The following is a 21,962-nucleotide window of genomic DNA, read 5'->3' as shown; positions in this document are numbered from 1 at the left end:
CTCAGCTGGCCAAAGTGAGGATCTCAGGTAAAAGGAAAAAAAAAAACCAGAAACAAAACCGAAATCTCCGATGGAAGCTGGGTGAGACTCCACTGCAGGGAGAATTGCAGAGACTGTAATGCACAGAACCCGCTGAGCACCCAGCCCCAATTAAGGCTTCTCACGCTCTAAGAGGCAAGGGGCTGTGGATCAAAGGCTCCTGCATCTGGGAAAGATAACTCCGCTCCTCCGGGAGCCCTGGTGTGGGGACTGCAAAGAGGTGGGTGCTGGAGGCGGGGGAGGCGGGCTGGGGATCTGTTCACTAGGGTGAAGGAGGCGAGCGGAGACCCGGAGGCTTGTGCGCCAGTGGGAAGGGCGGTGGGCAGGACGAGAGCGCTCGGTGACAGGAACCGAATGGTCACGCTGCGGTGTAAAGCAAGCTTCGGGGCTCCGGTCGAGGACATTAATTCCGGGGATCTAGAGCAGGAAAGGGGTCTGCCAGTGCACTGGAGGCGACGCAGAGAGAAGGGTCCGCCGCGGACCAGGCGCGACCGCCAGACTTACCTAGGGGAAGAGGTGGGACCGCACATCTTTTCCCTAATACACACACGGCCCGACCCCAAGCTGGCCCCGGGACACCCCCGTGCGCGCTGCGCGCACAGCCCCGCGCTGCGGCGGCCACTCACCCTCCGCGCGGGAGCGGATTTCCGACACTGTCCTCCGCATGGTGGGCATCGCGGCGACCGCTGCAGGTGGAGCCTCAGCCGGGACTCTGCACCTGTCACCGCGCCGCGCAGGCTGGAGACCAGGCTGCGCCGCGCCGAGTGCTCAGCCGCCGCGCGGGCCCCGTCGCCCACCCAGGGCAGCGCCGCCGCTGGACGGCCCCCGCGCGCGGGGGCAGGAGGAAGAGGCTTCGAAGGTGGCGGCGACCGCAGAGCTAGGCGAGCTTCCCAGAAGCCGCGGAGGGGGCGGCTCGGCGAGGGGAGGAGCTGGGGTGCCGGCGCCGGGGGAGGGGTCGCCGGGGCGCGCGCTTACTCGCTCCCGCGGCAGCGCGGCGGCGGAGTCGGGAGAGGGGCGGGGAGAGACCCGGGAGAACCTCCTCCTCCCCGCCCCGCTCCGGGCCGTACCATTCCTGAGGGGGCAGGGTAGGCAGCTCCCAGCCTCCTCTTCCGGCTGGGCGCCCTCGCTTCGCCTCGCGGCTGCGGCTCGGCCTGTCCTTCGTCACCACCACTCTGACTCTCCTAAATCTTGACCAGAGGGGAAGGGGTGCTTCGGAGCGTGCATCTCCCCGTATCCCCTCCCGCTACCCTCTGGCTTGTAATAACAATGGAGTTGCCCGCGGTCTGGAAAGCTGTGTTGGGTCTGAGTCGGCGGGCGAGGGGCGAGAGGGGTTGGGACGCCAAGGGTTAAGTTCCAGCCCCGGCAATGGAAGGGAAGCGCGAGTTTGCTGCCTGGGTGGAATTCTAGCCTCTCCGGGCGGCCACCAGCTCCCGCCGCCTGAGCTGCACTTGCTCCCTCGTCTGGCCCACGAGCAACAGGCTCTGAGGCCGGGCTCACCCCGGAGCTACTGCTCCTCCTGCCGCTGGTGCCTGGGTGCGTCTGGAACCCCTTAGAGTGGGCCGGTGCGTCCCGCCAGTGCGTGCTCTGTAGCCCGACAAAGCTCGGGAATTGCAATAAATTCAACTATTGGGCCAGGTGGTTCAAAAATCACTTTTGGTTTGGTTTGTTTCGGGTTTTTGCTTTTACTCAAACCTGCAGGAAGTTGGGTGCAGTGGTTTTACCTGAAATATATTAGGAAATGTCCTAATTTAAAAATCCATAAATATAGACTAGATTTTAATTTCCTTCGTATCCTAGAGATCGTCACAACTTTATTACCTCTTATTTTTTATACCGAGGTCTATGCTAACAAGTATGGAGACCACTATGGTAGAGGTATATATACATTTGCTGATCTTATCGAGTTAGGATGTGAGGTTTTATGTAGATTCTGGTGAGCTGCTGAAATGGTAAGAAGGAATAAATTAAGTTAGAAGCAAATTGCTTCTTCCCTCATCTTGTGCTCTTGGTCCAGCTCCCAGCGGAAGAGAGACCTTACATGGAGGCCTTTCACGTGAGCTGCTTTCAGATCCTGCAAGGAGAGATCTGAGGAAGTTTGACCACAGAGATAAGTGATTATTCCCAAACCTCAAGAAAAAGTGAAATCTACTAGTAGCATCTTATCTTTATTTGTGGTATTTCCTTTGCCTCCTGCAGGTAACATTTGCTAATCAGGGCCGGGCCTAACAGGAATACTCTCGCCAGGCGATCAATGCATATTTATGAAGAGCCCACTCCACTTGGCTCTGAGTCAGAGGCTGGGATTAGAACAAAGAAATATTTCCAGGATTCGTAGAACATCAGCAAGGGTAGAGCCAGGCTCAAGATAACTGTGTTCTAGTGATGGTCATGATTTGCTCGTTATGTTCTTATAAAAACAAACAAACAAACAAACAAGAAATGAGCATGCAGTCTTCTTAGGAAAATTGTCACTGGCCATTTTTATTTCTTCCAGGTCCAGGACTTCCTGTATAAAGCAGGCATCCTCTAACTTGATAAATATGAGACTGGAACAAAATTAAAAGGGTAAGTACAACACGGAGACAGTAAACAACAACAACAACAACAGAAAAACATCTTTAAAAGTTAGTGAATAGAAACTAGAGATAATGCTGAGCTTTTATGACTAACATTTTAGGTGTAATTTTATACATAGCCCGTGCCAGTTTTTATTCAAAACCAGTGCAGAGCAGCATGCCAGTATTCGATTTATGAACAGTCACTTTTGTAATTCCTAACAAGCCCTCAAATGAAGCTTAGTTCTGCTTATTTACAGATAATAATTAACTGAAGGGAGTTCCAGAGATTACCTCTGTTTTCCAGACAGCAATCCAGTTTATATGTTTCTCTGTGTTTGTGTGTCCCATTACCAACCCATCAGTGAAAATGACAACATAGGCCACTTGTACAGGAAATGACAACTGCCTTTCATACAGAGACGATCATTGCATGATATAGACTGTATCTTGCTGTGTGTTGACTCCCAGATTATTTTATCACTATATCTATAATGGTAAGAGTATCCCAACAAACTCATTTCTGGAAAAAACCACTCATTCCTGATTGCTAGAAATCACACACATTTTTATGAGGTCAGAAACCTGATTGACAAAGAATATTGCACTAATCTACATCGGCTTGATTTCAAAGCCATCTCAGATAATTTCATCTTCCGTTGGTGAGCAAAGTGCAGTGTGCCAGTCCCTGGCATGGGACTCTGGTTCCAGCACCATGACCTTGTCACAGAATCTGTAGTACAATTCAGATGTCAGCAAGATCATTTCAAAGCTTTCAGGTCCTATAACTACACTACTGGTAGATTTAGAAGGAAGAGGGTTATTCAAGGACATCTTCTCCAAGGACCAGGTTTTATCAACCTCCACAAGATATACATTAAATGCATAAAATGTGTGAGGTGCCAAGCCAGAGTGCTAGGTGACAAAGACACCTAAATCACATGTGAGAGCAATGTAACAAATGTAACTAGCAATGTAATGTAACAAAGGCTGATACTTAATGTCCAGTAGCCCACAGACATTGAGAAAAGGAGAGAGTCCAAGAGCTGAGGTGATCAACATGATTGAACTGGGTCTTAAAGTCAGAGTTAAAGCTGTAGAAATGAAACAGAGACATTGTTTCAGGTAGGAATGCTTAGTGTATAGTAAATACTCAACAGTGATTATTTAGTGAATGTTTAAGGGAAACAATGATCAAAAAACCTGAGAGATCAGTTTGACTATGACAAAGCTTCTCTGTGGAAATCTGTACGCTTTGAATGGGTAACTTATATGCTATGTGAATTAGAGCTAAATAAAGATGTTAAAAATATGTCTTTGCCATTGTCAGCCAAAAAATTACCAAGTCCAGAAATTCAAAAAGAGATGTTAGAGGATATTCCTACCTTGGTGGGTTTTCACTTACCTGATGTTGCCTGAGTTGGTTGTTGTTTGGGGCCACCAAGGATTAAGACTTTGGTCTCCTTTGGGAGGAACTCATAGTCATATAGGTGAGAGACGAATGCTGATTTGCGATACAGCCAAAAATGCTTTGTGAACTTGTGGCCTGAAGGTGTTCTCATGCCTGAGAACCCGGCATCCAGTTAGGACTGAGGTGTGGAAAACCCATTTCTATACTGCCATAAATTACAGATGCTGAATAGTGCTGGCCACTATACTCTAAATTCTTCTGCAGATGCACAAAATAACTGGAATCATTAATGTTAAATTATCGATAATTACAATTTTAGTTGAAAATTGAGGTTAAAATATGACATAACATTCTATTAAATTGCAAAGCTACCTGGTTATTGTAACAAAAGATGCTTATTACCTTTGGTGCATAGTTGGTATTACACTGATTCAGCAGATAGGGTAGGGTTAACATATTATATTATTAGATTTGTAAGGCATATTTCCCAAGTCTTCCTATCTTAATTGCTCTCTTTCTGTCACCATCCCTTACATGCATATCCCTCCAATAAACCAGAAAATTCTTTAGGCTCTGTTTCCAAAGTATATCTTAATTCTATCCACTTCCCTTCATCTTTGCCACTCTTGTATACCATGATCTCTCACCTATAATAACCTCCTCACGGATCTGTCTGCTTTTATTTTTGCCACCCATTCAAATTCTAGGTGCCATAGTTATTATTTTCAAACACAAATTGGTTTATAGTATTTCTCAAGACTCTTCAGTGGCTTCCTATAGCACTGGAAATGAAACTCATACTCTTCATGATTTTTCTCCTTGCCTTCCTCCCAGATTCATCTTCTGCCCCCTCATTTGGTCACTGGGCTCGGATTATCCCATACCCAACCCCAACTTAGATTGCTCTGTTTCCCAGAGTGCTGGCCCGCACCACCTTGTCTTATTCCGTCCTTCTCCTAGCACTTATCTCTATCTGAAGTTTTCTTATTTGCTTGTTTACATGTTTATGAGAAATAGGTCTTGCTACATTTGTCTCAATTCCAATTAGCGTCTGTCGTATGGCACAGTATCGATACATATTTGTAGAATGAAAGAATGAATTGAAAATTGTGTGTACTGCGAATGATCTGGTTCCCTAAGATTGGACAGTGGACATCAGTAGCAGAATAGGTAGCATTCTATTTGAAATGATAACGAAATATATCCTTTATCAACATGTATACTTGAATATATTACTTTGTTAGAATTATTTACATGAAATAATTTAGAGCATATTTGTCACGAAGTACTTGAGATTAGAAAAATCTTATGAATACCATATTGACTTTTGTCAAAATTAAGTGATGAAATTTTTAAAACAAACCAATTTCAACTAAAAGCTCTAAATCTGTTGTCATTGAATAATTCAGGCACTTACTCTTACTCAATGATAAAATCAATACTTTCTCTCATGCCTATGATTCATTTCTCATGGCTGTATCATCATTTTCTGTTCCAACACCTTAGCAAGGTTTTAATTCAAAATTATAATGTTTTTAAACATTATTATCATCTTCATATACTTGGAATCTCCAATAAAAAAAAGTATAATGATATTTTCTTCACAGTAATTGAAAATACTCTACTCTTGTTTAAATGAAACTAGAATTTTAAAATGTGGATTTGTATTATATGAAAGGACTTTAAAAAAAATTTTTTTAGGGGTGCCTGGGTGGCTCATTGGGTTGAGCCTCTGCCTTCGGCTCGGGTCCTGGTCTCAGGGTCCTGGGATCGAGCCCCGCATGGGGCTCTCTGCTCGGCAGGGAGCCTGCTTCCTCCTCTCTCTCTGCATGCCTCTCTGCCTACTTGTGATCTCTCTCTCTCTCTCTCTTTCTCTGTAAATTTTTTTAAAGATTTTATTTATTTAGTTGACAGAGAGAGGCAGGTGGGGGGGGGGTGGGGAGTAGGCTTCCTGCTGAGCAGAGAGCCCGATGTGGGGCTCGATCCCAGGACCCTGAGATCATGACCTGAGAAGCAGAGGTTTAACCCACTGAGACACCCAGGCACCCCATATGAAAGGACTTTTAATAGAAAATTTAAAAACTATCGTCTAGGCTATTTAAAATAGCATTCAGTTCACAGACAATCTTTTAGGAAAAATGTTACTGAATATTTTACTCAGAAAGTAAATGAACAGTTAAGGGAAAACAGTCTTAGGGTTGAGATCTAAAATTCATACCTATTAGTTCAAACTCATAAGAGACTAATTAAATGGTAAGATTTTTACTTTAAACGATTCTTTCCTATCATAGCCAGGAATTGTAAATTAGTACCTAATCAGAAGTACAATCCCCCCCCCACCAAAATTAACCAACAACATTTTAGTAGTACTGATCCTCTGTAAAATATTATTGTAATATACTCTGTGAACTTTATAGGTAGTACATTTATCATGGTATTGTCATGGATTTTGAGATTTTAAAAAGCAAATTTATTAAGATATAATTGACATACAATAAACTTCATCTACTCAAATTTAAATATGAGAAGTTTGGGCATAGGTATCCCCTGTGAAGCCATCACCTCATTTAAGATAATGAACATGTGTCTATCACTTCCAAAAGTTTCCTCTTGCCCCTTGGTATGGTTTTCTATATAACTTGAGATACCTTTTCTCCATGCATGCAATACAACTTATTGAGTGCCCACCAGGTTCTAGACACTGAGCTGGGTATTGGAGATTGAGTTAAAACAAATAGGTTCCAGGCCCTTCCAGAACTCATGACATTGATCAAATAATGATGTAAATAAATATAAAATCAGAACTATATAGCACAGTCTAAGGAAAGATAGTCCCCACCTGCATATAGTGATTGTACTACAAAGTATTTCTGGGCTTTCACAGTATATTTAGAACTCTTTAAGTTTGTTTATATGTGTTTTTGTCATAGATCTAAAGATGTACAAAAATTGTGTTTCTACTGGATGCTATGGCTTTTATCTTGAAAAAAGTATAATGTTTGTTATATGGAAAAGATAGCCAGTGAAGAAAAGAAATTTTATTATAATTCATTTCTTTGATGTTGCCCAGAAAGCCAATATTGGAAACCAAAAGAAACATCCAAGGAAATCTCACTTTTTTTTCTTGCCATGTTAACTACATACTGTTTCAGGAAGGAAAGATGGCAGTACTGTGGAAAAATGTACTGAAAGAGATGAAAATCTCAGAATTATCATTAAAATTTGAGTATAACAGTAAATGAGATGAATAATTATCATTACCAATATAATTTTATAATTCCATGACTTTTAATTGAGAAAGAATGCCAAGCCTAAAAAAAAAGCTTCCTGATGGATTGAAATAAGCCATAACTTTCAAATATGAAATATTTGCCACTTGCATTTTGCCCTCTTGGATGATATAGCCTCTGCGCAAGTTCATAATTCATTGCAGTGTTTAGCAGATTTATTGGAAAATCACAGTGGGTTTTTTTTTCCCTCTGATCCGAAAAACCAGAAACAACATCTGCTGGAAAGAGGAATTATTTATTACTCTAATTTCTTGCCAACATTGAACTCTGAGGAAATCCACTAAACGGAGAAAGTGAGCCAATCCAGGATTACAGTTTAGTAATCCCCTGAAGAAAAAATGGGGGAACACTATGAAGAAAAGATACAAAGAAGGTAAGCTCTCTGTAGATTCAAGGTTTGTGGGGCTGGAGACACTGGAGGTAGGAGCACAGTGAACTAGGGGTAAGTAGGAGAGCAGACGCTCGGACCTTTTGTATAGGTGGGCTTGCGTATGACAGACTTCGAATGTGGGCTCCCCTTCCCTGCCTGTACTGTCTTGTCTTTTCTTTTTTTCCCCCATTTGGTTTTACTCTGAAAACTGACCTCAGCCTGCTACATTGGAACCTCTTTCCTCCTCCAGCATCCATGCTGTTCCGTCTCCCTCTGGCTCTCATGCTCTCAGAAGCCAGGTACCCTCTAACTGAGGCTGCTTCAATCTGCTGCCTGCGTAGCCCCTTGGTTTTCAGTTGACAAGATTACTGACTCCTACTTAACTTTTCTCCCCAGCAACTTTACAGAAAATTCACTTATATAAAATCAAATGCAGCCATTTAAATGTACAAGGTGGTGAGTGTGACAAATGTATAGGCCCATGTATCTACCATGACAGTCAAGATCAGCAGAATCCCAATGCCCACTGGCTTAATCTTGCTCCTACCTCTGGCTCCTCTTGGCTTCTCACTGGTTCTTGATTTATAATGAGAGTGCAGGAGGCAAAGGGAAACTTATAGTTTGGGAAATACTGAGAAATAAATTTGAGTAAGTACAGGAACCAAATGAGGGGGCACTGCAGACCCACAAAGGTGATGGAACGCATGCATAAAGTGAAGGGGAGGCAGCACAGACTTGGGGACATGATAGACTAGTGTTTTGAAAAGATTCTTGTGATAACAGAATGTGGGACGTGAATTAGAAGCAGAGATACCAATTTTAGAGATGCCAAAGATCTGCTCAATTAGCAGAGGAAAAGTGATTTTTTTTTTTTTTAAGAAAAGCTTGAATATAACGAGACATTTTTAGTAATACTTACGGGACTATAGAGAGTAAAGGACATGTTTGCCTGAAAAAAAATAGATAATCTTCTCTGTATAGTTATAGACATAGAGAACGGCTATATTTGAACTTTTTAGATACCGAGTTGATTTCTTATTGAATCAATTTCTGACATTTGAAGAAGGGAGATTGCCTTTGCTACTTTCTTTGGAAGATGCTATGTGAATGTTATATTTGAGCATTTGTTTAATTAATGGAAGTGTTTCATTTATCTTTTAATGCTACTTATTGATTTCAAGAGACTTGTTGCAAGAATGCTCATTAGTATTTAGAATGCTCATTAGTATTTATTAATATGTTAAAAAATGTACCTCTATATGTCATTTAAAAAAAGGTTTAATTGCACATAATAGAAAACCCCAAAATAGCAGTGGTTTATACAAGGCTGAAGTTTACATCTTTTTTTTTAAAGATTTTATTTATTTATTTAACAGACAGATATCACAAGAAGGCAGAGAGGCAGGCAGAGAGAGAGAGAGAGGGAAGCCGCCTCCCTGCTGAGCAGAGAGCCTGATGTGGGGCTCAATCCCAGGACTCTGGGATCATGACCTGAGCTGAAGGCAGAGGCTTCAGCTGACCCCCAGACCCACCCAGGCACCCCGAGATTGAAGTTCATTTCTTGGCACATGAAAGAAGTCTGATGATAGGCTGTCTACTATCATCAGATATCTGGCATCTTCCCTTTCTGTTCTGCCATGCTAACAAGTGGTTTCCATCCTCAAGGTCATCTCAGGGTCCTGGGTAGCTTCTGTTGTGCCAGCCATAACATCCACATTGAAAAATGAGGAATAGAATAAGGATACAAAGGGACCCGAGCGTGCTTTAAGCATCCGTTACTGAAATCTTACCTGAAAGTTATGCTCATATCTTATTGGCTAGAACTTAGTCACATGGCCATGACTGAACAGGAGGCTGAAATTCAGTTTTTTATTCAGTTGGCAACGCACCTGGAAAAAACTTGGCATTCTGTTACCAATGAGGAAGGAGAGAATGGAGTTGAGGGTAGGCAGCTAACATTCTCTGCCACACTTACAATTAAATCTCAGAAATCATTCTCAAGGTTGCATTATTAAAATCCTGCAGTTCTTGATGGACATCATAATGAAACTATGTTTTGTTCAAATTGTTTTTAAGTACTTATAAGAAAGAAGGAAAAGAACTTGCTTCATTTTAGAAACAGTCTTAATGAAACAGATTTTTAATTGTTGGGACGTAACAGAAAATTTACTGAATGATAATTGAAAATAATATTGAATTGAGTACAGTAGAAGAGAGGGAAATTAATTTAATGAGGTAATAACTTAGTTATTACAGTGACTTCCTGGTTAAAAACAAATAGAATCGTAGAGGTGAAAAAGAGACAGAGCAATGCGTAGAGTAGAAATGTAGATCTTCTGTTTCAGTTTTTTTCTGTGTTTAAACAGAAAAGGGAAAGATCAAAGAATTAGAGGTTTCTGAAGAGACACATTACCTAGTGTCATTTTGGGAACTTCAGTCTGTTAGCTGTATGCAGACTGTACTTTGAGGGGAAGGACCCACACCCTGTTAGGAAGCTATGGTGGTCCTCTCATCAATAGGAGTTTTCTGGGTTCTTGATGATGGCTTTGGATCCTGAAAAGACCACGTTTATTTTTTTAAATTAAAAAAAAATTTTTTTTAACTTTTATTTTTTTTGAATCAATACTTAATATACCAAATATATATGTTAAAAATATAGTCTTTCCTTGAGCTTAAAATTTAATTTGATCATTTTATTCTATTTAAAAATCTGGCACATTTTTGGAATTTTAGGGATGTGGTTGATTAATGTTTGATTCCATTCATAACTAAAGCTCCCTTACACATTTTAAACTACACTTAATGAAATTGAATTTTATTTTCTTTCTAAGTTGCTTAGTCACTTGTGAGAGCCTTTCCAGTATTTAAGTAACTATTTTAATAGGATAAATGTAACCTATAAAAATAACTCTTGGGTTTTCTTAAATTTTCTAAAACTGATGGATTTCAGCACAAAATCTTTGCTATAAATCAGTTTTCTAGCGCAATCAATTTAATTTGGAATCACAAGCATGACTTGTTTTGTAACGGGTCACATTTTCTCGATTATTTCTAAACTTTACTAAGAAATAGGTTTGACTTACTTGACTTATAAGTTTGATTTACTTAAGCATATATGTAAACACACACACACACACACTCACACACACATACACAATTCTCCAAGTTTAAAGCTACTAATTCTCTTGGAAACAATTATGTCATTCAAATAGTTTTGGGGTTAACATTATAAGCACTTCTGTAGATTACATTTTAAATTAGCTGAAGCTGAATATTAACCAGAGATATCCTCTGGAACATCTGAGCTCTGGAACTACAGATGCCCTTAAAATTCATCTTAGCATCTTTGGCTGTCAGTGAGCCTCAGTCCTCCAGATTCAAGTCGTCTGTTAACTTCATCCTTCTCTTCATATATGGAGTTTACATTTGGTCCATTTGATTGGTTTCAGCTAATCTATTCCTGTATTGTTCTACTTTAAATTATTTTCATATTTTTTCCTGATAGAATTAATGTGTATCATTCTTAATCATATTGGATTGGGTTTTATTTCTCTTTCAAGGATTTTTCTAATTGGTTCCTTTTATTCATTTATTTTTTAAGATTTTATTTATTTATTTGAGAGAGAGAGAGGCAGAGATAGCAAGAGAGAGTACAAGTGGAGAGGAGAGGTTAGAAGCAGGCTCCCCGCTGAGCGAGGAGCATGGGACTCCATCCCAGCACCCTGAGATCATGACCTGAGCCAAAGGCATTTGCTTAACCAACTGAGCCAATCAGGCACCCCTGATTGGTTTCTTTTGGTTTTAAGGCCTGTTTACAGTCTAGGAACCTTGAATGAGGGTGGTGCAATTAGAATGGAAGCAAAGGAAGAAATGGAGACGTGTCCTAAAAGGAGAATGAGAGTACACATTAAGATTAGGGATGGAGTCTTAGAAAACACCCAGCAAAGATCCCAGCTGTAAGGTGGAGACAGGTGGTTCCAAATGCTCACTCCATAAGCCTCTGCCCCTACAAATCCCCTGCATTCTTGTGGTTAGATGCTGATATGCTTTCCTACTGACCCCCATGAGAACTCACTATCTAGAATATTTATCTAGACTTAAGTTATGGAAAAGCTGTAACTCCAGAGTTTCTCCTGGGCCTTTTGGTAGCCATAATTCGGCAAGCAAGGACAGATAACTGTTGTTTGAAGCAATGGATTTTTGTTCCTCATCCACAGGCCCCGATCTGTGTTTGGGAAACTGGAGGACGAACATGAGAGCAGTAGTTGGAATGCACTTCAATAATGACAAGTGCCATCTTCTTGCTGAAAGAGGGACTGTGCGAAGATTACTTAATTTAAGAGGGCGCGCTCTCTTCTTCAGCATGAACCTATTCTGTGTTGTCTCAGAAAATCACTCTTTGTTCTTAGGGTGGATGTGTGAGAGAGAGAGAAAGAGAGAGATGTGCAAATCTGATACAGTTTTGAATTTGTAAATGAGCAGGAAGAATGATGAGGCATGTTGTTGCCTCAAACCAGTGGAAGGACGCCCTACTGGGGGGTTCCTCGAAGCCCCACTATTCATCCATCTACAACCCTCCCTGTTTATGTCATTCTGGACTGACTTATTCAGTATTTGGGAAGTAAGCTACTGAGTCCAGTGTATTACACTGGTTGCAAGAGAATGGGGGTTTTCTTAAGTAGAAATAGAAGTTGACAATGAAGGTTTAAGCGTTTGTGAGAGAAAAGAAGGGACAGCAGGACAAGGAAGCAAGTCTAGAAACTACAGTATTCTCTCAGAGAGCTTCCCTATGAGTGGATTAAGCTGGGTTTCTTTTTTTTTCCCTTTCCCCTTAGACTGTGGAAGCATATCTTCATGTTTTATCTTATAAATTTTAAATGTAACTTTGGTGTTTGAGATTTGTAGAAAGCTGTTAAAATATAACAAAGATATTTTTACCATATTTGCTTTACCCGTCTCTATTGTTTTTTTTTTCTTTAAAAAGATTTTATTTTATTTTTGTATTCCTTTATTTTATTAACATACAATGCATTATTTGTTTCAGGGGTACACGTCTGTGAATCATCAGTCTTACACATTTCACAGCACTCACCATAGCACATGCCCTCCTGAGGGCCCATCACCCGGCCACCTTATTCCTTTTACCCTCCTCCCCTCCAGCAACTCTCAGTTTGTTTCCTGAGATTAAGAGTCTCTTATGGTGTGTCTCCCTCCTCTGGCCCATCTTGTTTCTTTTTTCCAATAGTTTTAGAGTAATTTACTGACATGATACCCCTTTCTCCTAAGTAATTCAAGTGTATTCTTTTACATAACTACAACACAATGATTAAAATCAAGAGTTTGATATTAAAATGATACTGGTCTCTAGTCTCTAGACCTTTTCCATATTGGAACATTGGGGTCCCAGTAATGTTTACTCCCCAGAGTGTTACCTTCAGTGGTCATGTTGCTTCTGTCTTCTGTAATCTGGACCAGTTCTTCAGTCTTTGTATTTCATGGATCTTCATGACCTTGACATTTTTGAAGAGTACAGGCCAGTTATTTTCTGCAATATCTTTCTGTCTAGATATGTCTGAAGTCTCCTTGTGGTTTTGACAGGATTATTGCAGAAGTGAGGCTGTGTTCTTCTCTGCACATCTTATCAGGAGATGCAAGATGTGGGCACCCCAGTACTGTGGATGTTAACTTTGACTCCCTGGTTAAGGTAGAGATTCCTGCATTGTTCCACTGTAAGCTTACTCTTTATCCTTTTGTAATTAGTAGTTATCTGTTGGGGAGACTAGTTTTCCAGTTTTAAAAACATTCTTAAAAATTGTGAAGTATAATTCTACTCCACATATTTGGAAAGAAAGTTTTGTTTCTTTTTCTTTTTCTCCCACATCCACTCCTTAGTTGTCTGCTTGCCTGCTCTCAGCTGTGCCACTGGGACACAGCCTTGCATCTCTGGTCTGAGCCTGTCCACACTGCCTTAGCAGAGTGTTGAGGGGTGGAAGAGAGTCCACAATGCCCATCACTCCCTCATCTCTTCAATTCCCAGAACACAGCTGTAAAAATGACATGAAATGTACTTTGTTAAGAGTTTGGGGAGTTTCTGAAAGGGATTCTATCAAATGGAAAATAAGGGACATTCCTGTTTTGCTCTATGACATTTAAGAAAGCTTTTTCTGCTGATAGTTTTCTGAATACCTTTCTTAGAAAAGACACTGAGGCAATGTGTTCTGTAGACCTTACATATTCCTCCTTTTCCCTTATGTAGGAAGCTTAGTTCCTGCCCAAGATCAAAGTCACTGAACTTAAAAAGTACTACTCTCATACCTAAAAGTTAATAATAATAGGTTATTATTATTACACATCCAGTAAAGGCTCAGAATTCTTTCACTTTGAGCAATTCTTTGCAGATAAATTGAATATAAAGCCAGGGAAAATGTGCTTATAATAGAAAAACTCTCCATGTTAGCATAATGAACAGTCACAGTGAAAGGAAACATTTTACTCTGATCTATATGCTACCTTGTTGCTTCTGGTTTGCCTTTACAGATTAGATAGTGAGAAAACTCATAGGGTGAAACATGGATATTTCCTTTTCAATGTCTGTTTCCATAACAGATGAGATAAGATGTTGAGGGAGTGTGTGTGTATGAGAAATGAGATGCCACTTTCCTTGAGAGGTAATAAAAGGAGTAGCATGCTTATTGAAATTTCCATTCTGCCAAAAACCTGATCCAGTGGATATTTCATTCTAAATAATGGGAGGATCTCACATTCTCTCGATTTCATTTTAGATTGTTTTTTGCCATCGGGAAAGAGATAGGGAGACTTCTGTTTTTGTTTTTGTTTTCTCTTACCACAACACAGTATGTGTTGGAACTACTGGCAATCAGAGCGTTGAAACAGTGAGTGAATTGTTTGGATTGGTTACCTTGAAGAGGCCTAAAGAATTTAGCAGACATCCAAAAGCCAGAGACATTGCACGAGTTAAGGGTAAAATTGATCTGCCTTCCAGCTTTCTGTCCAAACGACTGCCTCCTTCTGTTGCAGCTTTGGCGACTGATCTCTCTTTTTTGGAACACTGAGGTTTTGAAAGCCCTGACAAATACTCAGTAAAAGCTTCCAGCCAAGGTCAAGGAAGCTGCTTCCTTCCTTCCAGACATAGGCATCTAGGCTGCTGGCGTAGGCATGGAAAGTGCATCTTGGAGGAATGCATCCTGTTCCCCCTTGAGCTCTGTTCTCTTCTTTCCTCTTAGTGCATTCAACTGTCTGAGCTTCTGACTCACAGCAGAGATACTGTTGCTGCCCGAGGGTAGTAGTTATTTGGGCTATCCTGGAATGCCCTTGCACTGAGAAAATTAGAAGCTGGGGGAATCAATGAATTTTCCCACTGTGTGCATTTCCCACTAGCTCTTCCTGCCTCTGATTCTGCCATTTTAGAGGGAACAGCCTCCCCACTTTGCAGGCTACCAGTTTGTCTGTGGAGTCAGTTGGGGGCATTGAATGCATCCGGAAGAGATGCTTCTAGAGCAGGGAGAAGAAAGAAGGATAGAGTGTTTTCTTTTTCTGATCCCTCAGAGAATGAGATATTCCACATAAGTCTGGATAACTGAAACTTCTGCCTTTAACATTAAAATTTGTTTTTAACTTTGAGAAGCACTATAGCATAGTGGCTAAGCACATAGACTCCGAGGCAGCTTAGCTGTGCTTAAATCCTGACTCTACCACTTTCTAGCTTTGTAAATTTCAGGACTGTACTTAACCTCTCTTGCCTCATTTTCCTCCTCCATAAAGTAGGGGCAATAATAGACTGTAAAGTTATTGGTTTTGTTTGTTTGTTTGTTTTTAGAGAGAGAAAGCACACGCTTGCCTGCACCAAGTTCAAAGAGGGGCAGAGAGGGAGAGAGAGGAAAAAGGGCGAGACTCCATGCTGAGCCCAGAGCCCTGACTTGGGGCACAGTTCCGCAACCCTGAGATCATGACCTGAGCTGAAACCCAGAGAGTCAGGTGCTCAACCAATTGAGCCACCCAGGGGCCCCCAAACTCTGCACAGTTACTGTAAGAATTAAAGAGGATTAGATGAATTAATATATGTAAAGCATTAAAACAGTGCTAAATATGTTGAGTCCTAGGAGAGTTATTATTAATTCAACCATTCATATGCAAATCTTGCTAGTCATTGTACCTACCTTTTTGTTTTATTTTATAAAATACATTGAATGTTGAGTACCTGGTGCTTTCCTATCCTGAGAAATTAACATAGTCATGCCTTCAGGTCATGCTATGATGATGTCGATGGTGAAATGATAGCTAATATTGTATAATGAGCAGGTTTCATGCATATTGCTGGTAATCCCTACAGTAAACCTCTAAGACAAGTACACTTATAAATAGGTTAAGAGGATTTCAGTACTTGCCCAGTTTCACACCACCAGACATAAAGATCTGAGATGCAAATCTGGAGGCTGAGTGACTTCAGAGCTGGTGCCCTTGGACCCCTCACCACGCTTCCTGGTGCCTTGGCCTTCTGGTCCAGGTGCTGGGGATTCTCAAACTTGGGCATGCATTAGAATCTCCTGGAGGCCTTGTGTTAGAAGGCCTGATTGCTGGCCTCCCTGCCCAAGCTTAGATGCGGTAGTCTTGGCGTGGAGTGAGTACTTGGTGCTAGGTTGCTAGGTGCTGTTGATGCTGCTGTTCCAGAGATTACGCTTTGAAAACTGCTATCCTGCATGGAATGATGCCAGATTGTTATTAATTCCCATTATTATTATATTTTTAAAGATTTTTATTTGTTTGACTGAGAAAGATGCAGGGAGAGAGGGAACCCAAGCAGGGGGAGTGGGAGAGGGGGAAACAGGCTTCCTGCTGAGCAGGGAGCCCAATGAGGGTCTCCATCCAGAACCCCAGGATCATGACCTGAGCGGAAGGCAGAAGCTTAACAACTGAACCACCCAGGCACCCTTCCCATTATTTTTTTACGGTCCCATTACCGTTAGCTGCCACTTGAAGTTAGCTGTGTGTACTCTTGCTCTCAAGCCCTATTATATACACATTAAGCTGTTCTAAAACTCTCAGCGGCTCACATCCAATGTCCTTGAATGTGTGGATTTTATGGCAGCACCTGGCATTTGGAGGTTCCTTTTCTTTCACCGCTCAGCTCCCTAGAGCATCTGGTTCATTAACTCTGCTGGGAGCTTGACCGACTTCTTTGCATATTGCTTCTTTTTATTTCACTGTAAGAAAAGTGTTGACGAACGAAGCTCAGTAGATTTAAAATTTCCATCACGTGCCACCTTTCTCTTCTCCACGTTGAGGGCTATTCTCTGATACAGTGTTGCATAGTCAAGCATATTGCAGACTTGGGTCTGCCTCCTCAACTCAGGAGGCTTCTCGCTCCAAGTACCTGGGGTTTTTACGTCTACCTTTTTGTTTTCTCTCTGTTTCTTTGAGTCTGATATGGGGCTTGATCCCAGGACCCTGGGATCATGACTTGAGCTGAAGGGAGCTGCTTAATGACTGAACCATCCAGACACCCCTAGTTTTAGCTTCTATCCATATAGTTCTAATCCTGTGTAACCCATGGAATGGTCACAGAATTAAAGCAAGATTTTGTTCTTGGTAGAACTTTTTTTTCTCTTTGATAACAAATAGATCCTTGATCTCCGGGCTCCTTTTACTGACCTTAACAGCATAAGAGGTAGGAAGCTCACAAGTCTGGCCTCCTCTGAAGTGGTGGGTTCCTCACGCTGCTGAAGTATAGATAACTTGGAGTGCACTTCTATGAGTCATAATAGGAAGCAAAGTTGGCTCACTTTTCCCCTGATGGCATGTTTATTTTTTGCATTCCTTTTTTTTTGGGCTGTTTAGTAGTAAACTGAAGTAAACACAACCTTAGCTATAGCCCAAGTCCTCATTTTAGACCATACTTTGTGCTCTGGATAATTCATGTTCCCTCATATTTACTTTCACTTTGTAAGCCCATATTTAAATTTCTATATTGTGAAATACTTTTAATATAGGCCCCTTCTACTTTGCTGTATGGCAGTCATCTTCCAACCTCCCTCCCCCACACCCATGCCCACCTCTGGACCTCATGCTGAAAGGGAACAAGAATATTTATTTTCTTAAGCCCCTACAAATTGAGATTTCCATTACTTTTAACTGAATGCATTCCTTAATTGATTTTTCTCATATAATCAGAATTCTATAAGGTAGGACTCTTCTAGAGTTGGTTAATTCAGTGGCTCAAAAAGTCAACAGAAGCCAAGGACCTTTCCATCCTTTCTGTTCTTCCATTCTCCTCATGACAGATTACCTCGTGGTTGCTTCATGACTGCAGCAGCACCAGCCATCACATACTTTCATATCAATATTAAGAGGAAGGGAAAAAAGAAATCTTTCTATCTTGGGTCTCTTTTTAGGAAAAGGAAAACATTTCCCCCAAAGTCCCTCAGCAGACTTCTTCCTGTGTCTCACTGGGTCCCATGCTATGCCAAACAAAATGTTTGCCAAGAGGGATAAAACAACTATGACTGGTTCCAGTCAATCTAGAGTCACCTGCTGGGGAGGGTGGTGGGCCCTATCTTCCCTGAAGAAAATAGCTACATGGAGAGCAACTAATAAAATCGAGGTTCTGTTAGAAGGAGAAGAGGAATTGCTGGTATAGCAACTGACAATGTCTACCACTGAAGTAGGATTGGTCTCTTTGGCCTGAGTCACATTCATGGATTCTTGGACTGCTTAAGAGAGAGTGGTCCTTAGGGAGATTTTGGATATTCTGATATACAGGAACCAAAATTGGTTTTTATTTGGGTAAGTTAATTTAATTGGGAAATAAGTATTATATAATAATAAGAATAATACAGGATGATGAACTTCAGCCTAAGAGAGATAAATGTGTAGTTAAAAAAGGAATTTTGTTTTTATTTTTAAATATTTTATTTAATTATTTGAGAGAGAGAGTGAGAGAGAGCACAAGAGGGAAGAAGGTCAAGAGGGAGAAGCAGACTCCCCGAGGAGCTGGGAGCCCGATGCGGGACTCGATCCCCAGACTCTGGGATCACGACCTGAGCGGAAGGCAGTGGTTTAACCAACTGAGCCACCCAGATGCCCCATGGAATTTTTTGTTTTGTTTTGTTTTGTTTTTGTTTTTAAAATAATATTAAATATATGCTATGAGACAGCCCATATGGAGGACTTACTTTCACTTTGCCTTTGAATAACTTGAGGTCTCTGGAGAATAATTCCATTCTAAGGCAGGTGCATTGCTACAAATATCTGAAAATGAGTAGCTAAGAATGAAAGTAGGCTAGTGTGACTTCCTAGTTATTATTTATTTTTGAGGTGAAGGTTTGAGATGATTCTTAATTTTGCAGATGCTGCTTAGTCCTCAGAGAGCAGGAGCTCACAAGCTTGAGGGGTTTGTTTTGATGAGTGGAATCTGGCAACCTCAAAACCATAAGGACTGCCTGGCTTCAAAAAAAACAAAAACAAAAACAACACAGAGAGGGACCCTGTTGTGATTAGAAGATAATTTTTACAAAATATTTACACATGAGTAGAACTAGGTAAATAGAACATGAATAAAGCAGGTAGACCTATCAGAGCAAAATTACAAATCAGACAATAATAAATGATGTATGTTTATTTTGGAGACATCAACTGGAAAAAAATAGGCATGGTCCATCCAGCTATCACTCAAGACAGAATTAATAATTAATTTTTGCCATATAAAGAGATGATTTTTTCCATCATTACTGGTTTGTGGTAGCAGTCTGTGTAACTTCCTTCAAGAGCTTCATTGGCATATTCAGTATAAGATGTGTCCTTTCCCATTCCTATGTACCTCTAGAACTTCGGAATGCTTTGTCCTTTCCAAAACTCATTTTTTTATTTTTCAGTTCTTGTCAGATGGCCAGGCAGCTACAAAATGATTTAATATTCTACAACAGCACAACTCTTAAAGGGATATTTACCTATTTTTTGCTTCACATTTTATAATTTCATTTTATAAATTTTAGTATGAGCTTGTAATTTTAATCCATAACAGTGAAAGAGCAAATCAGATTTGATTTTGTCACAGAGTATTTGGGCAGGATAAGGTCTTTTCATTTGCCCCGTTTATAGATAAACCACAGTTACTTTAAGTATCTAAGGCCTTCTATGAGGCACCCTACTCCCTGACAACCTAATGGCAGGACATCCTAATTCTTTTCTAATCCTATATATATATCTACATACACACATATAATCCTAAATATGTATATATATATATACACATGTACATATACATGTGTGTGTATATATATGACTCTGTGTGTGTGTGTGTGTGTGTGTGTGAGACTTAGGGCAAGATACTTAGTCTCTCTGTGTCTCAGTTTCCTTACCTATAAAATGGGAGTAACAATATTATTTATTTCTCACAGTAGTTATAGAGATTAGATTAGTTAATGTATGTGAAATCCTTAGAACAGTACCTGGCCCAATAGGTACTCAGTAAATACTAAGTACTATTATCCCAATAATTATTTAGAAAACATATTAAAAATACAATTCTCCAATACTGGCAAAAATTATTAGATGGCTGGCATCTGTCAAAGATCTTTATGTAGAAAATATAGAACATAAGAAAATGTTTTATATTAGATATTTTATATAGGTTAAATGTAATACCTGGAAATGGAGAAATGTTATGTTCATAGATTCCAAGATTCCCATATCATAATGAGGCAAAATCCCCTAAATAAAATAATAAATTAATTCATTTTCAGGCAAAATACTAATTAGGTTTGTCTTTCTTTCTTTCTTTTTTTTTTAATGGAATCTGATGAACTGATCCAAAAACTTACTGGAATAGTAAAGATGCAAAAATAACCAAAATGAAGAACAAAACTGGAGGAATTGCCTTACGAGGTATCAATATTCCTCATAAAGCTGTAGTAATTAAGCAGTGTGCTATTGGCCAGGGGTAAACTAAAAGGCTAGTGGTATAGAAAAGGGAATTTAGGAGACACTAACAAAAATAGAAAATTACATCGAAAAAAAAGAAAAGGTGCCGGACTGGCCCAGTCAGAAGACCAGGTGACTCTTGATCTCAAGGTCGTGAGTTCAAGCTCCATGTTGAGGGTAGAGGTTACTTAAATAAATAAACATTAAAAAATAAAAAAATTTAAAAACGACATTACACATCAGTGCATGAAGGATAAATAAATAATTGGCTATCTGCATTTACAAATTAAAACATTTCTGTATTCAAACTCTATAAGAAAGAGTAAAGGTAAATAAAAGATCTAAGTATAAATGCAGAAAGAACTGAAAGTATGCAGCTCAAGGTCACGATTATGAGATGGAGTGTGGGCAGGAGAGTAAAATGGAACTGGAAAAGTTAAAGTGGACTTTAGTTATGTCGGGGTGGATTTCTTTTTCTAAAGACTGGGTCACACCCATGTATAGCTGGAGCATAGATGTTTGCTCCCTTAGTCATTAAATTTTTGTGTTTTGAAAATTTCACAAGATCAAAGTGTAGAAAAAGAAAATGACAGCTCTGCAATTAATGAAGATGTTTTATTTTTAGGAGTGAATTTTTTTTAGGACACTCACACAAAAAGATTGAGAGTACCCTACACATATCATGTCAACATTTATATCGGAAAAGGCAGGGCCACCATGGTGGGATCTACAAGTAGACAGAGCAGAGGATCTGGACTGGGGTCAAAATAGAAGCGTTGGTCTTGTTAAAGGAATTCATGCAAATGCTATCGTCAAATTGTATGCTTTCATTTATTCAATCGATTGAACACATATTTATTGAGTACCTAACATATATTAGACACTAGGCTAAGCCCTGAGGTTTCAACAGTACAGGATAAGAGCCTTACTCTGAAGATTAATCTCCCGTGGGAAAGGCATTCTTCTTTTTTTTTTTTTTTAAAGATTTTATTTATTTATTGGACAGACAGAGATCACAAGTAGGCAGAGAGGCAGGCAGAGAGAGAGGAGGAAGCAGGCTCTCCACAGAGCAGAGAGCCAGATATGAGGCTCGATCCCAGGACCCTGGGATCATGACCTGAGCTGAAGGCAGAGGCTTTAACCCACTGAGCCACCCAGGTGCCCCGGGAAAGGCATTCTTTAAAATAAAGATTATTTAGATACATATATCATGACAAAATTTGATCTTACTACAAAAGAAAACTAGTTATTCTTGTGTGTGATTTAGTATTTTCTATATTGATCGTCAAATTAATTGAAGAAAACACTTTATATTTGAAATTATTTCTTTGGCAGTTATCAATTTATTGCCTCTATTCTCC

The 21,962-nt window shown here is 40.2% G+C and overlaps 2 protein-coding genes across 12 annotated transcripts in view; one reads left to right on the top strand and one right to left on the bottom strand.

Moving 5' to 3' along the window:
- The window catches only part of ATP8A1 (ATPase phospholipid transporting 8A1), a 241,269-nt gene extending 240,223 nt beyond the window's left edge, over nucleotides 1–1,046 (bottom strand). The window contains exon 1 of one of the 3 annotated variants that reach the window (XM_059162405.1): nucleotides 666–1,046. In XM_059162405.1, coding sequence (XP_059018388.1) covers nucleotides 666–714 — 49 coding nt within the window. In that variant the 5' untranslated portion in view covers nucleotides 715–1,046. The remainder of the gene's footprint in view (nucleotides 1–665) is intronic. The other 2 variants (XM_059162398.1, XM_059162414.1) reach the window with 2 other exon arrangements.
- Nucleotides 1,047–1,100: 54 nt separating this feature from the next.
- Nucleotides 1,101–21,962, top strand: part of GRXCR1 (glutaredoxin and cysteine rich domain containing 1) — a 327,600-nt gene continuing 306,738 nt past the window's right edge. For 2 of the 9 annotated variants that reach the window (XM_059162460.1, XM_059162470.1), the window contains exons 1-3: nucleotides 1,103–1,674; nucleotides 2,534–2,604; nucleotides 7,502–7,668. The gene's annotated coding sequence lies outside the window, so the exon portion shown is untranslated. Of the gene's footprint in view, nucleotides 1,675–2,533; nucleotides 2,605–7,501; nucleotides 7,669–21,962 lie in introns of all 9 variants that reach the window. The other 7 variants (XM_059162433.1, XM_059162451.1, XM_059162440.1 and 4 more) reach the window with 7 other exon arrangements.

Source organism: Mustela lutreola, chromosome 1, assembly GCF_030435805.1.
Source record: "Mustela lutreola isolate mMusLut2 chromosome 1, mMusLut2.pri, whole genome shotgun sequence".
NCBI lineage: Eukaryota > Metazoa > Chordata > Mammalia > Carnivora > Mustelidae > Mustela > Mustela lutreola.
The sequence above is the reverse complement of the archived record's forward strand: the minus strand, read 5'-3'. Positions and strand labels throughout refer to the sequence as shown.